This window comes from Melitaea cinxia, chromosome Z (assembly GCF_905220565.1).
Source record: "Melitaea cinxia chromosome Z, ilMelCinx1.1, whole genome shotgun sequence".
Lineage (NCBI taxonomy): Eukaryota > Metazoa > Arthropoda > Insecta > Lepidoptera > Nymphalidae > Melitaea > Melitaea cinxia.
Genome location: NC_059424.1, coordinates 3029526 through 3052487, shown reverse-complemented (window position 1 = coordinate 3052487; position 22962 = coordinate 3029526). Strand labels below are relative to the sequence as shown.

General features: G+C 32.7%; 1 protein-coding gene across 1 annotated transcript; it reads right to left on the bottom strand.

Moving 5' to 3' along the window:
- Nucleotides 1–61: 61 nt before the first annotated feature.
- On the bottom strand, nt 62–22413 carry LOC123669047 (protein angel homolog 2). Its single transcript, XM_045602710.1, has 9 exons — nt 22098–22413; nt 19789–19920; nt 19338–19492; nt 18599–18763; nt 2628–2839; nt 1861–1950; nt 1661–1781; nt 1332–1531; nt 62–549 (listed from the first exon to the last, which is right to left on the bottom strand). The coding sequence occupies exons 1-9, from the start codon at nt 22411–22413 to the stop codon at nt 396–398; spliced, it is 1545 nt and encodes a 514-aa protein (XP_045458666.1). The 3' UTR covers nt 62–395.
- Nucleotides 22414–22962: the final 549 nt, after the last annotated feature.

Below are 22962 nucleotides of genomic sequence, written 5' to 3'. Positions count from 1 at the left end.
TAATAATGGTAACACAAAGGTTTATATAATAAATAAATTAGTGTAATAAATAAATAGTTAATTTTAATGCTTCATGTGTTTTATTACAAAAAATAATCTAAATAACAAAAATAAAACTCTTTCCAAGACCTTAACAATTTTCACGCCACGACGGGTCCGTGTATAATCAAAATGCCTTCTCAAAATCAACTGCATCTGTCAGAAACATCTCCACTCTCAACTGTGATCGTTTCATTGCGTGTTTAAATATTTCGATTAATTATTATTAATTGAAAAGCTATTTCGAATAAATCTAAGATCAACATAAATTTTAGGATAATAATTTATCAAAAGAACATCTTCCACAATCGAATTAATACAAATAAATAAAGATGCTTTTCAATGTTAAATGTTAATTACAGAGAAGACAAGACTGGTTTCAATTCGAACGTCGCTGCGAGTGCGAGATGGTCGGAGCCGTAGTGGTCGTTTGGCAAACGTCCGAGAACCTCACATTCAGTAGCAGTTGGTAAACGAAGCCTCTCCACGAGTTTCAAGGATCTACAACGACTAGAAAGAAAAAAAAACATTTATTCATAAGTTTAAATCCGCTTTGGTGTACAGGTACCACACCTGTGCCATGTCGCGCCTCGACACCAGCGGTTTCTCCAGACACCGACTTGGACAACCGAGCGAGACTCGAACCTGCGTTCGAGTCTCGCTCGGTTAGGATATTTTTATCTGTTCAAAATTTTTTTTTTACGTTTCAACTTCTCTTTCCTTTATTATTATAGATAGCGATTGTTACTAAAAGTGGGGAATATATCCGCTATATCGCAGTGGAGCAGCGGGGTGGATTAAGATCCGATCTTTCTGCGACATGGAGAACTGTTTTTTTGTCTGACATTGTTTTACTTGTCAACATAATTGAAGTCTGCTTTTTTTTGTTTGCTGATTTTGATAGATGTAACCTGTCATTAGTACTTACTTTAACTAATTAAGGTCATTATTCAAAACCATCTTTAACTCTACATATATCTCCACAGTATATTATATATATACATACTGTGGAGACTGTTTTTATAAAGATATTTTATAGTCACTTGAAAATAGTTGAGTGCAAAACTTTTAGTATCAAATGACTAGACTTTTAGTACAAAATGACTATAATGAACGTCTGGTAAAAAATGTTAAATTTCATACTTAGAAGCTAAAATTAACTCATAACCACACTTTTTCGTATTTTTTTTACAATAAATCTGTAATTTTAAGGACGTCATAATAGTCATTATTAAATAATACAAAAAAAAAACCATTCATTTAACAGAAGAAAAAAAAACTAAAAATCATACCTAAAATAAATATAATCTACTGTAACCCAATAGTCTTGGAAAGTGGTAGCCTCAAAATGGCCATTCGATTTAATTTTATGGTACACCGAAGTCAGTTTCAATGGGTGACATATAGACCCACTGTTGAACATCCCGCTGTAATCTGAAATTTGAGATGCGCCATCCTCTGGGGCTCTTATTGAATAGTCAGAATTATATATCTGTAAAATTAAATGAATAAGAAGACTTGAGTAATTTTATTCAGTTCCCAATGAAAATACCCTCAGTACTATAATTATATAAAAATATTGTAAATTAATTATGATATGAAAACTAAAACGAAAAGGAACCTTTATCATATTAAAATCGGTGGTAATTCCTTTTTGTCTATTCAGATACACTGATAGATGCTGACAGTTGTCAGTAACGGCAATTTTTTTCCAATCCGAGCTTCCTCTGAGTGTACTGGCGCTGTAAATATTAACATTAATTATAATGTTTTAATTTATTTACACAATAAATATTTATTAAAATTTAGTTATATAGTTACCTAATACATCCTCTATCCAATAATTGTACAATAGCACTGTCTGGATTCGAATTAAAATCACCCGTTAAAATTATTGGTAGGTATGAAGACCTGAAAGGAAGTTTATATTACAGTACCCTTGACATCATAGAAAAACCTTTTTTTATACACCTAAGCAAACAAGCGTACAGCTTGCCTCATGATAAGCGATTACCGTAGCCTATAGACTGCCTGCAGCACTAGAAGCATTGCAACGTGTTGCCGACCCTACCCCCAATCCCCCAGAAGTTCTGGTCATCTTACTCACCACATGAACATAACACTTGAAAGCAGTATAATTTGACACTTATCTCCACTAGACGCACCTGTGACATAACACAGGATGACAATATCTGTAATCAATGTTGTGGAAAACAATTGTTTATATATTTGTATCCATATATGTTAGTAACAAACCTTATTTTAGGTTTAGTAAATTTTAAATTAATTTTAAGCATGTTGCTTTCGATAAACATCGTGTGCTAAAGATATTAGCTAGTTAAGAGCGTTAGGCTGTATCCATCGATAGCTTAATATTAGAATCGATAAATTATGAATCCATCGATAAATTAATGAATATAAGAATAGATAATTAGTGCTTTTATTGTGTAAGTTTTCAGACCACGTATACAGTATTCACAGCCTAGCGCGGCAGTAGGACTTTTTGTTACTATATATCTAGTTAAGATATTATAATATAAAGTATGCTAAAAGTGGGAGAATTATTCCTGTTCGTGACAAAACTTAACTCATTCCCGTTATCAATGTAGGCAAATCGGTCGATTTCCGCCAAAAGCACTTGCATCTGCGCTAGACGTACGTCTGTCCTCTGAGGGTTGTACAAAAGATGAGTCGTGGCAACCACGAAAGGCGTTTTCGGCGACCCCTTCGGTAGCAATTTTACCATCAATCCAACGTTGTCCCGGTTGAGTATAGGCATTCCCGGCTGATAGAACTCCACCTACAATGGCCAAATTAAACAAAGTAATTATTTATACTTATAAAAAATTAATAACAATAAAATAAAAATTATTTACTTCCAATCAATAAAGATTTCTTTTAAAAATGGTGGAATTCGATGGCAAATAAAAATAATATATTAAAAGCTTTTGTCGGGTATTCACAACAGGGGGAAAAGGCCCTAAGTGTTAGAACTCCACCTACAATGGCCAAATTAAACAAAGTAATTATTTATACTTATAAAAAATTAATAACAATAAAATAAAAATTATTTACTTCCAATCAATAAAGATTTCTTTTAAAAATGGTGGAATTCGATGGCAAATAAAAATAATATATTAAAAGCTTTTGTCGGGTATTCACAACAGGGGGAAAAGGCCCTAAGTGTACAATCCGGGGTTGTACAAAATATCTATAATACAATGCAGCAAACCCCGAAATTAAATTGATTTTATACATTGCCTCAGCAATCAATAGTGTGCTATAACCATGTTACCCTGTTCATTTAAGCTTAATTTTTCATTTGTTTATTCATTGCCTACCTACTCATCTTAAAGAGCGCTGTTGCAGTGCACTCCCACGAAAATTACAAGGTAATCTTAAATCTATTTCTTTATAATAAATACTATCTTTACATTACATTATTTCTATTCTATCATGCCTATACAATAGTATATTATAAAAATTATACATACGCGTACATTTGACGTCAAATTGTAACGAGTTAATCGCCAGCGATTGCGCTACTATGAAACGAAGTTTAGTACGATTCCTAGCACGGTATTCAATGAGTGCGAAAGAGAAACACCGACTTAGGCCGGCGCATGAAACAAAAGATTTCGTATGAGAATTAGCCTAATTTGGAGCGCCGCTCACGAGCGACGAATAAGAAGCCATTTTTGCTATTGCCGTTCTTATGTATACAAACAAAAATGAAACAATACAGTGTATATTTTATTAAACAGTTTCAAAAGACTCGAAATACGCCTCGAAGTGAAAGCTAAGGGGCTACAACGTCCTGAAATTGCACTGAATAAAAAATGTACTACGAAAACTAAATCTTTTACACGTGTTTTTAAATCTGAACAATATTTAAAAACACCTTGATTGTTTGGATGTGAAGAAAGCAATAAACTATTTTGTTTACCGTGTATGGTGTTTGGAGCTAGCTCCGGCAGTAGTTGTGAATCTGCGTGGACAGAATGGATTTTCTTTACAAATAAAATAAATGGTGAGCTCTAAGTTTTACGTTAAGTTTTTGATGAACTCCCATCAAAAAATGTCACGAGCCGCCTCTGCTACATGGTAATCAAACTCACAATCCTGGAGCTAAAAAGCTCTGTCGCTGTCAATTATGCCAACACGGTAGTCAATCACTAAGATTTTGCGGACAGAAACGGACATAGACAGAGAACAGAGAGAGATAGCTGAATTCCATTTCCTTATATGACTCGTGTTTTATAGTCTAATGAGCAACAATTTTGATAAATTCCATCAAGATGAGTTCAGTACTTTTGGAGACCAGTACGCGAGTATGAAAGACAAATCGTAAAACAATTAAGAAATAATTCCATCGTACCACAATTTATATTAATATATAAATCTCGTGTCACAATGTTTGTCCTCAATGGACTCCTAAACCACTTAACCGATTATAATAAAATTCGCACACCATGTGCAGTTCGATCCAACTTGAAAGATAGGCTATATTTTATTTTGATATATTAATTATTATATTTAAGAAAAAAATAAAGAAGGCGGTACAAAGTTCGCCAGGTCAGCTAGTTTATATTATAAGTCAAAAAGCATCAAAATGCGTAAATTTATGGTACCTTTTGCTTATCGAAAGTTACGTATACCTAGTAGTACATAATTATATTTAATTCATAATATAGCGTCCTACTGCTGAGCAAAAGTCCCTTTCTCCATAGGAAAAGGGTTGTGGCTTAATCCACCAAACTGTTTCACTGCGTATTGGCAATAGTTTCCCTACTACGAGTAACGATTGCTATAAGATTGTCATAAACATATGACAACAATCGGTACGGGACAGCTTTCTTCTCTTGCTTTAAATCAGAAACAAATATTTGTGCAAATATAAATTATAAACCGGAAATCCGGCGAGCCACAGAAGGAAGTGGTGAAAATATTATGATTTTTTTAATATATAAGTCTACCTGTCTCATTTATACGCCGGGACAGTTGTCAATAGATTATATTGAATTATTTTAACCAATCATCATCATCATCATCATCAATACATATAACAAAAATATAAATGTATATGCTAATCTCAGAAACGGCTTATCCGATTTAGATGAGATTTTCACTAATATATTGTGGTAAGCTTCACTTAACATTTAGTGTTTGTTTCATGTCAATCGGTTCATAAATAAAAAAGCTATGCCAATTTAAAGATTCACGTCGAACATGTAAATACACATACGACGGTGATTATAATCCAAAATAATAGTCACAATTCCACGCGGACGAAGTCGTTGGAACAGCTAGCTTATAACTAAACAACTGACTAAGCGTCATGTTGTAAAATCTTTCTTCTTTAAGTATATATTTATTCTTTTTCATTTAATTTTTGGAACGAAGTTCCTCACGGCAGGCTTGACATTTGGCTAGGCGACGGAACTGAAAAAAATATGATACTAAAACCGTAAGAAAAATATATAACGGAAGTGACGTAATATCAGTCACACGACTGTATAATATGACGTTTGTAAAACTAAAATATTAGTAGTAAACTTTTTTTTAAATTATCTATGTAATTTTATACTGTCGACAAGAATAAAAAGACAGTACTAACTTTTCCTTAAATAAATATAGAGTGCAGATGTGAATTTTAATTGAGTGTGATCCCCGTTTAGCTTTTTTCGTTGTGATTGTAACCCAGATGTCTTCAGCAGAGGAGTGCCATTTTAGGCGTTCCACTGCGGTTAACCGACGGTGAGTAGCTAGTAATACTCCACCTCCATACTTCACTTGTGTTGATTGAAAATTCCTATCACGCCGCCAATGTACCTATCATCGAATAATTCGTTATCACCTAGACCATCTGGAAGCCAGGTCTCCTTTAGTGAGATAATATCGTAAGAGGACAGGAGCACACCCCGTTGGAACGCGTGAGTCTTGGTGCGTAGTCCCCGAGCATTTTGGTAATACACTTTAGAGGTCGTACGAAGCCATCAGTAATCATGATACACATATACACACATACATACCCACACACGGATATACATACATGCATACGCATACATACATACGCATACATACATACGCATACGTATAAAAACATACATACACACATATACATACATATACATACAATCAACAACCTGAGCAAGAACCGGATGTGGTTGACGATTTAGTAAATTAATAAAATACTACGAATAAATTGAACTAGCAATCGGATACACAATTTAGCTGGGTTTGAAACTCATCTGATGTGAAGTGTAAAAAAAGTATTTTTAGAGATAGGCAAAACAAATCTGGAGCAGCCCGACTGGGATAGTAAATCAACTTTACACAAGCAAACTTTACACTATCACCCTCACAGCCAAATAATAGCTCTCAAATAATGCTTAATTTCTGAGGTGAGCAAGGTAGTGGTCCCGGAGGCAGGTACAAATTTGGTCAACTATTTCCTCCCCGATCGAAACTTCGTAAAATGCATTAGGGATTAATATTATGAATATTCGCGACCGTCAGCTGCGACTCCGTGGATGAGGCGGGCAGTAGCAGCCTCCCACGCATCACGGGTCAGGACGGGAGTAGGATCAGCAACGTGCTTGTAATGGTCCTGGTATTGAAGCGTCTATAGATTATGGTAGTCGCTTATCATCAGGACTGCTACGCTTGTTTGACACATATTGATATAAAAAATAAAATATACTTTTACAATCTGCGTGTTTCAATACAAATTCTGAGATATGCATATACGCCGGTGGATTATCTACCGGCTAGATATTTCTCTTTAAAGAAGAAACTAGAAAAAGAAGAAAATCTGAATATTTTTAAACTAAACATTTTTATCAAAACTTTTTAACACGGAGTAAAAATATGATTTACGTATTTTACATAACAAGTTTTTCTCACAGGATTTGACATGTGTGATTAGGGCGCTTTAGAAAGTTTAAAAATAATTTAACTTTGTTTAATAATAAGAAATACATAATTACACACAGAATATTCACTGCAAAGACAATAGCAAATTCCACATTGACATTAAAGAATGTCGTATAAAACTTGCAAACATAGACAAGACAAGTTAGATGACATAAGGTACACTTCAATGTTCGCAACGCATTAGTTCAGCGCTAAATGAGTGGTTTTTAACCGACTTCCAAAAAAGGAGGAGGTTCTCAATTCGACTGTATTTTCTTTTTTGACTGGGTGGAGCGATTTCGACAAATTTTCTTTTAATCGAAAGGTGGTGTGTGCCAATTGGTCCCATTTAAATTTATTTGAGATCTAACACTATGCTGTGTGGCTACGGCACTAAAGAATTTAGCCACCCCCTCTCTTCCCGTGGGTGTCGTAAGAGGCGACTAAGGGATAACAAGGTTCCACAACTACCTTGGAACTTAAGAAGCCGACCGATGGCGGGATAACCATCCAACTGCTGGCTTTGAAATACACAGGCCGAAGACGGGCAGCAGCGTCTTCGGTGCGACAAAGCCAGTACTGCGGTCACCAACCCGCCTGCCCAGCGTGGTGACTATGGGCAAAACACATGAGTTCACGTTATTTTTGGCGTAAACTTGTGGAGGCCTATGTCCAGCAGTGGACTGTATAGGCTGTAATGAATGAGATCTAACAACTACTTTTCGAGCTATATCTAATAATGCGTTTTTACTTGACGCTTTTTTCGTCGACCTACGTTGTATTATACCGCATAACTTTCTACTGGATGTACCGATTTTGATAATTCTTTTTTTGTTGGAAAGGAGATATCCCTAGTTTGGTATCATGATAAGGAAACCAGGATCCGATGATGGGATCCCAGAGAAATTGATGGAAATTCTTGAAAATCCGCAATTACTTTTTACTGGGTGTACCGATTTTGATAATTCTTTTTTTTGTTGGAAAGAAGATATCCTTAGTTTAGTACCATGATAAGGAAACCAGGATCTGATAATAAGATCCCAGAGAAATAAAGGGAACTTCTTGAAAATCCGCAATAACTTTTTACTGGGTGTACCGATTTTAATCATTTTTAATTTAATCGAAAGCTAATGTTTGTCATGTGGTCACATATAAATTTCATTGAGATCTGATAACTACTGTTTGAGTAATCTTTGATAACACGCAGTTACTTGAATATTTTTTCGTCGATCTACGTTGTATTACTCGTCGATGTAATTGAAGTCGGTTTTTTTTCGTTTGCGAGCAAACACAATTATTATAAATTATGTAATAATAGGTCGGGGAAAAACTTTTAGAATTTTTTTGTAAAAAGTTGCAATTAAATCTTCTTAGTAGCATTATTTGTTCATTCATTCAGTTGGCTGGTTTTGAGACCATGAAAGGGTTCGAATTCTTCCAAGAAGAAATAACTTAATCGAGCATACTACTACAAATCAAATTGGTCAACATTGCATAGCAGAATATTTAACTTATTATATTTTTAATTTTTTTTTTTTAACAATTCCTCTAATATGAAAATCGCAGCGCTACTTGTGGCAAACATTTTGCGTCAATATGTATAGCTATAAAACACATATACTTTATTGAAGTTTTAATAAATCGCATTAGTATTAAATTCTAAGTAATGCTACGTTGTAAATATTACATTGAATAAATTAGTACAAAATTATACAGAATTATGCTACACGCAAAAAGCTATGCTTCGTCGTACTTTTTTCATTAATAAGTTAATGATTTCAATATGTTTAATTCTGATTTATATCAAGATAATTTATATAAAGAGTTCACAATCGTGTTTCCACACGCATTCATTAAACAAATACATTTAACACGCATCTTTTATTACTAAGGAATGCTTCTTAAGGTTAAACAAGTCGCTCGTCTTTCCATACAAACGTATAACAGTAACTACTACAATGTTCGACGTTGACCATTCAAAATTAAGGATAATATCAATTGATCTCGTCATTATCTATGTATGTATGTACTCAAAACCGTAAAAAAAGTGTACATTTAAAAAATACAAGCTTCTAAACTTTCGTATTTCAACACTGATTTTAGCCCAACTTTGGGCGAAAATAAATAGTATACGGAGAAAGAAAACTCTAAAATAAAGCCCATACCGATATAGTTTAGTTATTCAAAAGCGGAAATATATTTATTTCGAAAAGATACATTTAGTAGTTTTTCTATAATAACTGTTATGCTAAAAGTCTATTCACATTTTTTTACGCGGTCGTTTTAGTTATGAATCTATGTGCCTTTCAACCTACGCGCGGGGAGTGGGAGGGAAGGCAAGCGCCGCGCCATCCGCGCGCGCGGCTTTACTTTATTATTAAACAATGTCTTGTTCTGCTGCCTGTCTTATTATTACTTTGAATTCCCATTTTGAGTGAAACATACGTTGCGTTTGAATTTTGACTTTGTCTCGCTAATCGCTATTATTAGTACAGTGAAGGGAAGTGACTTGTATATTGTTTCTCTATAAAACAATCAATAATAATTATTATTATTATTATTATTATAATAAATTCTTTTTTTGACCAAATACTGTACAATTTTATAATCCACCAAACTGCGTGACAGATTATCGGCGGAATTAATGCTTGTCAATCATTGATCTATAGTTTTTAACCGACTTCCAAAAAAGGAGGAGGTTCTCAATTCGACTGTATTTTTTTTATGTATTTTACATGAGAACTTTTGACCAGGTGGACCGATTTCGACAATTTTTTTTTAATCGAATGGTGGTGTGTGTCGATTGGTCCCATTTAAATTTATTTGAGATCTAACAACTACTTTTCGAGTTATATCTAATAATGCGTTTTTACTTGATGCTTTTTTCGTCGACCTACGTTGTATTATACCGCATAACTTTCTACTGAATGTACCGATTTTGATAATTCTTTTTTTGTTGGAAAGGGGATATCCTTAGTTTGGTACCATGGTAAGGAAACCAGGATCTGATGATGGGATCCCAGAGAAACCGAGGGAAACTCTCAAAAATCCGCATAACTTTTTACTGGGTGTACCGATTTTGATAATTTTTAATTTAATCGAAAGCTGATGTTTATCATGTGGTCACATATAAATTTTATCGAGATCTGATAACTACTTTTTGAGTAATCTTTGATAACGCGAAGTTACTTGACTATTTTTTCGTCGATCTACGTTACTCGTCGATGTAATTGAAGTTGGTTTTTTTTTTTCGTTTGCGAGCAAACACAATTATTTACATATCAATGTTGTCAATAAGTAAAGTACCTTTTCTAGTCGTTTACTAAGTTCTTAGTAACCTGCCAGCAACATTTTACACAATAACTAAATAGGTTTAAAAGACTCGCAAATTCTCGATTTGTGAGCATAATCTAAAGTTTAACCAGTATGTATATTCCGAGTCTAGGTGTGTATGTATTTATGTATGAATATTCTAGGATCACCCCTAGTCCACTAGGTACATGGTAACATAACACAAGCCTTTGCTTTTAGTTAGTGTGATTGTTTGGGGAGGTTATTCTTTATTTTAGTATAGTTAGTAGTCTCACTACTTCCGAAAATTTTGACACTTTGAGACTAAATGAAGCACAGGAATATCTTCATAATATTATACTATACTTGGTACAAGTATAGCATAATATCAGTAGTTCGGCTGGAACTGAAATCTCGAAATCTACCTATCAGATCTGACAAATACAATACCTACAATACAATTAATCTTTATTGCAAACTAAGTAAAACAGATAATACACAGGACAGGATAAGACCAATAAAGATAAATAATACTAATACAGATTACGTTGTACAAAAATTATTTCCTTTGTTTTTTCCTACTCCTCAAATCATATAAATCAACTTCAACTATCACCAATTAGTAGGTAAGTAATATTTTATACATTACTAGCGACCCGCCCCGGCTTCGCACGGGTGCAATGCTGATACTAAATGTACTACAGAATGTCTTTGCTATTGTTTTTATTATTACTTATTTAGGCACGCGCCGCCGGCTGTCCGGCCGTAGTACCGCCGCAACCGTTATGTCCTTGCAATTTAAATTTGTAATATCTTCGAAAATATTCATTTAAATTACATGCTGTAAAGAGCTATCTATATTAAATGCACAGTGTATTGAAGATACTTAATGGGACAAGAATTAATGCTGTATTGCTTAAAATTGCTTCGTAAATAAGACATTATTTCTCGTAAAAAGTAAAGGATAAAAAATGGTTTATTGTGGGTTATCCCTAAGAGATAGACATATACCATCGCGGACTTTTTTGTAGATCTTTTTAAGATCTACAATACTGTAGTACAATATTTTGATCCATCTCGTAGGGTTCTTCAGCCATCGCGAGCGTTTGCAATGTAAGCGCAAAAAAATGTGTTTATTAACGACATCACATTAGAAACCTCTAAAATTATCAGTGTTTCTCTACTATATTATGCATGTATTATACATATAAATCATCCTCTTGAATCACCCTATGTAGTAAAAAAAATCGCATCAAAATCCGTTGCGTAGTTTTAAAGATCTAAGTATACATAGGGACAAACAGAGAGCGCGAAGCGACTTTGTTGTATACTGTGAAAGTGATAGCTCATATCTCAAAAATATCTTGAAAATAAATAGGTAAGTAAGTAATATAAATAATTGTGTTTGCTCGCAAACGAAAAAAAAACCGACTTCAATTACATCGACAAGTAATACAACGTAGATCGACGAAAAAATAGTCAAGCAACTACGCGTTATCAATGATTACTCAAAAAGTAGTTATCAGATCTCGATAAAATTTATATGTGACCACATGATAAACATCAGCTTTCGATTAAATTAAAAATTATCAAAATCGGTACACCCAGTAAAAAGTTATTACGGATTTTCGAGAGTTTCCCTCGATTTCTCTGGGATCCCATCATCAGATCCTGGTTTCCTTATCACGGTACTAAACTATGGATATCCCCTTTCCAACAAAAAAAAAATATCAAAATCGGTACATCCAGTAGAAAGTTATGCGATATAATACAACGTAGGTCGACGAAAAAAGCGTCATATAAAAACGCATTATTAGATATAACTCGAAAAGTAGTTGTTAGATCTCAAATAAATTTAAATGGGACCAATTGGCACACACCACCTTTCGATTAAAACATAATTTGTCGAAATCGGTCTACCCGGTCAAAAGTTCTGATGTAACATACATAAAAAAATATACAGTCGAATTGAGAACCTCCTCCTTTTTTGGAAGTCGGTTAAAAATGAGCCGCGCCGATGCCGACGCGCGCTTTATACCTACATATAAGTATCTACCTACCGTTGCGCCTCAAATTATTTATTTTATGTTTTTAATTTTATTGTCATTGGTGTTCAAAAAATAAAAAAAAACATCTAAAGTAAGCAGTCTTGTTATGGGTTACCATGTAGCGATTTAATGCTAATAATGTGACTGGTTGTTTGATGTTTTTTGAGATTGAATTGAGATTATTTCAGTAATGTTATTATTAGGTATTGATTATTTATTTCTCTATACGTACTAATTTATTTCATTTCATTTATTTATATTATGATATCTTTATATAAATAAAAATGAAATGCCAAAATGTATGTACACGCAATTTTTTTTTCAGTTATATACTAATAATAATAAAAAATCTACATATTAACTCCCAGATGGATCCCGGATGGGATTCTCAGACTCGGCACCCACGAGACTCATAGTGGTGGCGGTTTAGCCACCGCGCTACGGAGGTCGTCAATGAGATCGTAAACGCATTTGCTAGCTTGTCACATGCACGCGCGCGATATTTTCTCACTGCTCTTCTCGGAGTCTTTCCCGTTCGCACACTATGTCAGGTGAAATAGCATTCATTTAGGCCTCGCCTACCAACGAGTTCGCGCCGTCGACTTGTTGACCCTTAATGCCTGTGTATTAGGTAACGGTAACACATGTTTTTTTCTGGAAATGTATATACGAATAAATGACATATATGTATTTAACCCAAACTTGGAGTGGGAATCGAACCCACATCCATGAAGCAGAAGCCATAACTATTAATTTTATTTAGTCTTCTAATCAAATTTTATTCAGTATTCAAATCTTTGTTTTCATTCGCTAGCATTTTTATTGATAACATCTCGCTACCATGACAATTCGCATTGCAACTATTATAGCCATATAATGAAAAATGTAATTACCGTAAATTACTTTTACATAAGGAAAGATAATTCTCATAACTATATCAAAGAATACTGCCTAATAAAACTAACACCACTAACCGATTGGTTATAGATATGTACCGATGGGATAACTTCGTATACGTCCCACCACTGGGCAATAGCTTTTCCTCTAGTGGGATACGAGCTGGAGCTTAATCAACTAGGTAGGTTGCTTCACAGCGAGTAGGCATCCACCACAGATAGATCAGAAACAAATATAACAAATGCAAATATCTGTACCGTGAGGGAATCGAACCCCACACGTTATGGCGAGAGCTCAGATCACTGTACCAAAACGGTCGTCAACCTGATAATAATTATTTCACAATATAGTAAAGTATATATATATATGTAGTAGTATAGTAAAGTAGTAGTAGTATAGTAAAGTAGTAGTAGTTGTTGTTGTTGTTCAGAAATATGTTTATGCACTGTTCATATGAATAGTTGTTTGTTAGTTCAAACACACCTAATCAATCGCGCAATTCTAAATATTTATGCTATCGTCTCTTCATTAATTAAACTTAATACAAACCATAAAACATTAATTGAAATCTTATGGAAGACAATCTCAGTCACAACATGACGCAAAGCATGAAAACGCGACAACTTGTAGAATTACTCAAACAATTATACGTATATTTAAAACTGAGCCTATAATACTACTATTAAATCAGTTTATACAAATACAAAAAATCGGGTTCGTAATGAATGAAAGCAATATAGAATATAAAAATATAAATATGTCCAATCATAAAAGCTATTACAATTTGAATACACACATAACATCCTTAAACTTCAAAAAATAATACCTAAGATCAAATGTCTTGACACTTAGCTTCTTATACCTAGAACTTTTGTGAAGAATCAATGACAACAGAATAAGTACCTGGGTAACCGAGCTTAGCTCGGTATTTTTAGTAAATCATGTTTTATGGAAATCATATTTAAATACGAATTAGATATTGATAAAATATGAATAATATTTTCCGATTTTACCGATAAATAAAAATAGGTAAAAAAACTTTTTAAGTTAAACGGTTTTATGTTAAACATACATTGCAATGTTTAAGATAAATGTACTAAAAACTAAAAAATAATAAAATAGATACAGTCGTGGGAATTATAAACATATGCATAGACTAGACTAAAATAAAACCGTGGGGCACGTCAATTGTCTACAATCGTTGATTAAAATGTTTGTTTTGTGTTGTGTGTTGTGAATGTTTGAATGTTACACTATAATTAGACAGTTGTTCAACCGACAACGATGGACGTGTGATAAGTAGGGCTAGAATGTGGAAACAAGCTAGCAAGCTCGATTATAAGCGAGTTTTAGGGTTTCATAGTGGTGAGCGAGTAGTACTTTTATCATATGTTTTGTCGATTAAAGACAAACTACGAGCAGTGAAACGATTCCTCGCCAGCCAGCAGTGTGAATGTCCAACGATAAACTAGTTGAAACATCTCTTTTATTTACATGGAGTGTATAACTATTGGAATTTCCATGAGCAAGAAAATAGTAAGTAATTTCCTCACCGTCTGCGGGCCAACTGCCTATTTTAACGACGAATTAAACGATTCTTCTATCGCACATTAAGTCGATAATTTGTAGGCAATTGACGTGCCTCACGGTTTTATTTTAGTCTAGTCTATGCATATGTTTATAATTCCCACGACTGTATCTATTTTATTATTTTTTGGTTTTTAGTACATTTATCTTAAACATTGCAATGTATGTTTAACATAAAACCGTTTAACTTAAAAAGTTTTTTTACCTATTTTTATTTTCTAGTTTTTAGTTTTTATTTCGCATTCTGTTTAATTCATTTAGTGCTTCATTATTGCAAGGCCCATCTTAAATATTGAGGTTGTATAGTGCACTGTATTCTTCTTGTCAAGCCCTTTTATTTGATACCCATATTGGTGGGATTGATAAAAAATTGTTATCAGACATTTGGTAGCGGCGGCCAGCTTAGATTTCAATTTTGCATAGTAAATTGTATTCTACTTGTTGAGACCTTTCATTTGATACCCATGTTGATGGGATTGATAAAACCTAAGTTAACCGCCATTTGTAGAGTCCGCCATCTTGGATTTTAATTTTATATAGTACATTGATTATACTGGTTGAGCACTTTCATTTGATACCCATATTGATGGGATCGATAAAACCTACGTTATCCGCCATTTTGTAGCGGCCGCCATCTTGTATTTCAATTTTTTATAGTATATTGTATTCTGCTTGTTGAGCCCTTTCATTTGATACCCATATTGATGGGATTGATAAAACCTACGTTATCCGCCATTTTGTAGCGGCCGCCATCTTGGATTTCAATTTTTTATAGTATATTGTATTCTGCTTGTTGAGCCCTTTCATTTGATACCCATATTGATGGGATTAATAAAACATAAATTATCCGCCATTTTGTAGCGGCGGCCATCTTGAATTTATAATGATAATGAATAAACATAATTGTATTGTCACCAAAATCCAAAGTGTATACAAAATTTCAGATTAATCGGTTGACAGGAAGAGGGTGAAATTTGAATTACTAAATTTGACCCAAGAATAATAAAAAATAAAACAAACGGGGTGAGCTAAATAAAACCGTTTAAAAAAGGAAAAAAATAATCGATCTGACATGGGGATTTGAACCGTGGTCTTCTCTGTCGATCCCGACCGGCCGATTTCCCACCTAAGCTATTACAACTCTATTGACAATTGCGAAATTTACCTTCGTATTCTAACGATATTGTAGCCATTTTTTCATTGCCTAAAAACAGGAATAAAACGATATATTCTAAAAATGAATTTTAACAATATATTTTTATCGCCCCTGAAATCCCCTGCATACATTCATGAAAATCGTTGAGGCCGTTTTCGAGATTCAGAATCGCTACAAGAATCGCTCGTTTAATAGTATTAGATTATATCAATCGCAAAGCAAATGTCACACGTGGCTAAAAAAATAAAATAAAATCGTAGAGTCTTATATAATTCAGATTCGCTATAGAGGCCAAAGAAGTCAATCACGATTATACTAAAATTTCAATGCACAGAAATAACATATATTATTAGGAATCTATTTAAATAAAAATTAATCACTAATAATAATAATAATCGTAATTGGCCTTTTTGATTATATTTCATTCTAGTTTGCTTTATAGTTTTTCTGTGCTGTGTACCATCCCTTATAAGTAAATAAATAAGTAAATAAATAAATAAATAAATAAATAAATAAATAAATAAATAAATAAATGTCCAAAATCTAGAATCTAGACGAAATTTTTTTATTTTAAAGATGCAGAAGCGGAAGGATGCGGATCTGTTAGGTCAACTAGTGGATAATTAGACAGGCAACCACAAGTTATGTAAATCTTCCACACGTTTTAAAAGTAACGAATTTTAAACTCAGCATTGTAATTCTTAAAAACTAAAAAATTTTGTACATATTTAATCTCTGCGATCTCTGGTTATCCATACACGTTAAAGGCATATTGTATTTTCGTGTATTGATACGATCTTTTACGATCTGTTTTGGGAGGTGAGCATTTGAGGTGAAGGTCATGTAGTTCATCAATTAGAGGAAACATTGTTATTCATGTGCTAAATCTTGACACGCGGATTTCCAAATTACCAAACGTCGAGCAACAATCGATGGCACATACATAAAATTATCGCGATAAGCCCGATATATGCATATCAATAGAAACTTAAAGGAATAATTTTGGCAATTTACATAACCCGGAAATATATTTCGGTACAACAGTGACATTGTACAATTGTAGGCACTTTGTTTGCACGCGGCACTCAAGTCCATATAATTTAGTATAGTACATACATCTGATTTTTTTTGTTTAACAAATAGATATTTTTGTTTTTTTAATTCCAAACCTTTACATAATTTTTTTAAAGTTATTTTACTATTGAATAGAAAACGAAGGAACACGGGGCGTATAGAAACACGTGTGCCCTAGAAAGTTGTGATTTTTGAACTTGTTATTATTACAAAATTAAGTAATAAAATTCATAAATTTTTATAGCTATTTCTTATTATTTTTGTTTTGGTAATTTTAGGTTATTATATAACTGGACCGATTTTTATGAAAGTTTGCGTGCATATAAAATAAGTCATATTATGAATGGTTAGTTTGACGCTGAAATTTCTATTAATCTAAAAATATATAAACATTTGTTGGTATGTAAATAATTACTACTAAATAATTAATATTTTTCTTTCTTTGCTATGTATCATTTCTGTTTTTGGTGTACAATAAAGTGTATTATTAAGTGTATATCGGGTAGGTCTTGGAATCGGCCAAAATCTATTTTTCATGCCCCTAGGGTGACCCAGCACTATTTTTTTTTTGACATTTTATTTTGTTTTTATTATGATTTCACATTGAAAAAATACGTATAACCCTAAATTTTCACCCTTCTACCACCAATCCCTATTTTTAATAGGGTTTAGCGGCAAGACAACGTTGACCAGGTCAGCTAGGAGATTGATAAAATCATTTTGATGCCAAAATATATACGGCTATAAATTAATCATAATATATCGAATTTAGTAACAATTTTTTTCTTAATTTTGATCACTAGTAATGTATTTCTGACAAAATTGACGTGACAAAAAAGGAGGAGGTTACTCAATTTGAATATATATATATATATTCTTTTTTATGTATGTTCGGGGATAACTTCGTCATTTATGAACCGATTTCGATAATTCTTTTTTTGTTGGAAAGGAGATATCTTAAGTGTGGTATCATGATAAGAAAACCAGGATCTGATGATGGGATCCCATCTCCATGGAGAGAAATCAAGGGAAACCATCTAAAATCCGCATAACTTTTGACTGGGAGTACCGATTTGGATGATTTTTAATTTAATCGAAAGCCGATGTTTATTATGTGGTCACATTTAAATTTTATCGAGATCTGATTACAACTTTTGGAGTAATCTTTGGTAATGGGTATTTGCTTGGATATTTTTTCGTCTACCTACGTCGATGTAATTGAAGTCGGTTTTTTTGCGTTTGCCAGCAAACACAATTATTAAGTCAAAATTCCACCTTTATTAAAATCAAAGATAGATATGTAAATATAGTTACAAGGAGACCAGCTGTTAAACAATTAGTATCATTACCATCTTAATCAATGATAGTAAATAGAAAAAGCAGAAAAAAATGACTGACGAACAAAAGGGAGAATTTAAAAGAATTCCTTTAGAACTTCATGGAATAAGATAGTAATCAGTCAAAACACTCAGAAGTTACAGTTATGTATATTACAAAGAACTTTCAACAAACGTTTTCCGTCCCTGGTTAATTTATATTAACTAAAGTAACGTCCTTTTCTTCGTCAGTCTCTTAAGTAATAGTTACTCACGCTAATATGATCTTGCATATCAAAAACCGACTGCTTGAAGTAAATCGCACAACCATCTTGTCTGTCTCCGGTCTTCTGTTTGAATATACTGTAGTATCCCAAGTCTTCGAACTTTGAGTAGAAACTCTTTAAATGGGACACTTGTACTTCTTGGAGGCAGAAAATCTGTAATACGTAAATTTAGAATAATTTAATATCATCTGTACATGTGTGCTCGTTTATTGATAATTTTATTTTATAAAGTTCTGTTCACATTACTTTTTTTTATATACAACTAGATCTGCAAACAAGCGTATGGCCCACCGCTAGAAGACCAACACTAGAAGTATCACAAACGCGTTGCCCACCCTATCCCCAATTCTCCCCTCCCCCAGGAGCTCTGACCACCTTAATCACCAAGAAGAACACAACATTGCTTAAGAGCAGTATTCAGCTAAATCTGTGAACTTTTGTAAGGTCGAGGTACTAAGCCAGTCGGGCTGCTCCATATTTTGAGCAGAAATTTTCCTTCTGTACCCTAACCTGTCATTGAAATTAGCGAATACTCTTAAATAACTCTCAGTACGTTTTTCTCTAAGCCCTTTAATTTATTATTTTATAATCCACAGTTATATTCGATACATCCATATATTTCCTTATATAGATTATAGAGATTTTACAATGAAATTTGTATTATTCATATTTAACAGCAATATATACACCAGGAGAAAGACTTATGTTAAAGTTACTTATTACTTACATCTGGCGATATACTCAGGATCTCATCATAAAGTCTAGCGGCCCTTATTTTCCACTTTAAATTACGAGACGAACAGTCCGTGTAAAGATATGGATGGCACTCCAGCAAGTACTGTGCCAACACATTGTAGGACAAAACTCTAAATTTAAAACCCTCTGAAACAAGAGGACAAAATATTAGTTATTTTTCATTTTTTCAGGTCACCAACATAGCATTAAACTATACAATACCATTTTTCATAGCCATTTAGGCAAAAATAACCACGTCCTTATACAAAATTCAGTCATGAACAGGAATCAAACCCACAACCGTCAACACGATAGTGCTTTATAATTCTATTCTTAACTAAACAATAAAATATTGGTATTGTAAAGTATTCAATTGTCAGCTTGAAAAAAATCATACTAAACAGTTTTTTAGTTATATTTATAAATTTCAATGACTAACATACCATTATTTTCCGTTTTCTTCCCTACTGGCTCCCATATCCGAAAATCAGTTGGAATACTAGTCGGCTGACTATTGTATGAACCGTACTGAGGTTGCCATTCATCAGAAGAATCATTTTCCTCAGAACTAAGAAACATATAGTACAATACATGCATACATACAAGCAATGATAAAATAATTAATATAAAAACAACAAAAGCATAAAGCGTTAAAAATAAAATATTTTTTTAAATTGTGTTAAAATTTTGTTATATTTTTATTTTAGTCATTTTAAAACCAGCTCCAAAGAAACCTTTCTTTAGTTCACAAACAGTTCAAATTCAAACATTATAATTATTCAATGTGGGTGTCGTAACAGACGACTAAGGGATAATGCAGTTTCACTACCACCTTGAAACTTAAAAAGCTGACCGAAATACACAGGCCGAAGGCGGGCAGCAGCGTCATCGGTGCGACAAAGGACTGCGGTCACCAGCCCGCCTGACCAGCGTGATGACTATGGGCAACACACATGAGTTCACTCCATTTTTGACGAGAAATTGTGGAGGCCTATGTCCAGCAGTGGGCTGTAATAGGCTGAAATGATGATGATGATGATGATGATGATGATGATGATGATGATGATGATGATGATGATGATGATGGTGATGATGATGATGATGATGATGATGATGATGATGATGATGATGGTGGTGGTGGTGGTGGTGGTGGTGGTGATGATGGTGATGATGATGATGATGATGATGATGATGATGAATTACTCAACTATTTGTATTATGGGACGAACATTTTCAGCCTAGCTGAAAAAGTCCTAAAAAAATAAAAAATAAATTTTTTTAAATTGCATGATTCAGGTTTCAATCGTGATTCTCGTTAATAGTTTAGAAGAGTTAATATAGTAATTATAATAATCAGTTACAAAAAGATGATTAAATACTAGTTTTATATAGTAAATAAAATACATTGTTGCATAGATAACTGCAAATATTAACTAAAGATTAGATAAAATAGTGAATAAGCACACTCATAATTTTAAGGAGGACCTTAATTGACAATGTTTTCTAACATATTTATAATTTTAATTATTTGTAATATTCTAAATAACTAGTACACACTTATTATTTTGACAAATTAACCTACTTTTGTAATAATTAGATAATTTTACACATACACTAATATTGTGTACAGATTTATTTAATCTTAAATAGTTCAAAAATATTCTATTTTACTTTAGTCGGACATAATCAGTTGAAGGAAATGAACTTTAAAAGTAGAATAACAAATATGAGTTAAACGAAAATTTGTTATACAAATAATATTATAATCAAATTATATTATAAATGTCCCTTATAGTCTCATATTTATCAAGGAATAAAAATTTATTTTTAACTCTTTAAAAACTGAATTTTATTAGAAGAGTAGCTGACTCGGCAAACGTTGTCTTGCCGCTAAACGCTATTTAAAAATAGGGGTTAGTGATAGAGGGGATAAAATTTAGGATTGTATGTATTTTTCAATGCCAAATCATAATAAAATAAACAATAAATAATTTACCTGGGTATTACCGGGGTGGACTACCCTTAACATTTAGGGGGATGAAAAATAGATGTAGTTCGATTCTCAGACCTACCTAATATGCACACAAAATTTCATGAGAATCGGTCAAGCCGTTTCGGAGGAGTTTAACTACAAACACCGCAACACGAGAATTTTATTTATTAGATAGATTGTATTTAATGCCTTTAGTGCAACTAAATTAAAAGTTAAGTAATTTTTTTAATATTAAAATGAATGTTTAATATATAAAAAAAAAAACATAGCAACAACCGCAGGATACGGGAGTTCTTTTAAATAAAAAAAAATTAAACTATAATAAAAAAGCAAGGTTCATGAAATTTAAAAATTAAACAATAATGCTAACATAAAAAATTAGTTAATTTATTGGGATTGTTTATAGCATAAAGCAAGATTTGAGATACAAGACAAAGTATTAGTTAGCTAAGGAGCTTCTGTAGCCGCCAAGGCTATGTCAATAGTTACACCCTTCGTTCTTTCTTTATTAAAATTTTCCATTTTTATTCAAAAAATTACAAGGAAATTTGTATAAATGATAAAAATAATATTTGTGACCTTATTGAAAAAATTTCATACTTTTTATAAAACAAATTTAACAGTCATCACACTAAACATTCTATATAATTACACAGATTAATTTTAAAATAATGTTGAAAATTGTTCAATATTTAAAAAAAAAAACTAAAATAAAACAAGAAAAAGCTACAATGTAATAAACATACATGAAATCTTACATTTCGAATTGTCCCCCATAGCTTATATTAGTCAAATTGGGCTGCAGCGAGTCACTCATTTGGTTGGGTGCCTTTGGAGCGTTCGAATTTGAAAATGACTTCTTGAGTCGATATCTCTTCATTATATTCGCTAGCAGTCGCCACTGTGCACCCGTGTAAACAATAGGACTCAGTAGGGATTGGTGACTGTTCCACGTGAAACATGTCTTGCTTTTACAATTCAAATTTGTTAACTGTCGTACTATGGTTATGTTATGACTAATATTCTCACATGTGAGTCTTGCATATCTGCAAAAACTGTATGTCAATTTCAGCATAGCTTTACAAATATCATGAAAATAACATTATACTATATATATTTAGCTAATTTAGCTATAGTCTAAGCATTACTAAAGAATTTAGTATTTTATCATAATGTTCTATGACTGGTGGCATGGAATTTGCTCTGTGATGTTTATTTTTGTAAACTGTAAAGAAGAAAAACAATATATTAAAATATATACATATTTCTGCCTCACTAGTGAGTCATAGTAGGTATAAAAAGACCTTTAAAACATAAAAAAATTGATATAAAAAAAATAGAAGCATTTGACAAAAATTCTACAATCACTTTATTTATTTTTTATTTATGTATATTAGATCGGGGAAAAAATTTAGTCATATTTTATATAGATTCAAGGTAAGATTTTGCAAAATTGATTTACATTAATTATAATACGTATGTACGATTTTGTTTGATAACTTGTGCCATCTCAATGGTAGTGACAGGATTCCGACGCTGTAGAAATTTTGGGATTTCTTGTTAGAAAATTGCGAGAAGTTGTTTGACAGCAATCTCTTGATGTTACACTACCTAAAGAATTCTG

Excerpts from the sequence above, each read along its gene's own strand:
- LOC123669047 (XM_045602710.1), bottom strand. The coding sequence starts at position 22,413 with ATGCTGAAATTGACATACAGTTTTTGCAGATATGCAAGACTCACATGT. Across the intron at positions 2,840-18,598 it reads ATATGCAAGATCATATTAGC|GTGGAGTTCTATCAGCCGGG; the intron begins GTGAGTAACTAT and ends TGGCCATTGTAG. Across the intron at positions 550-1,331 it reads GTAGATTATATTTATTTTAG|TCGTTGTAGATCCTTGAAAC; the intron begins GTATGATTTTTA and ends TTTTCTTTCTAG.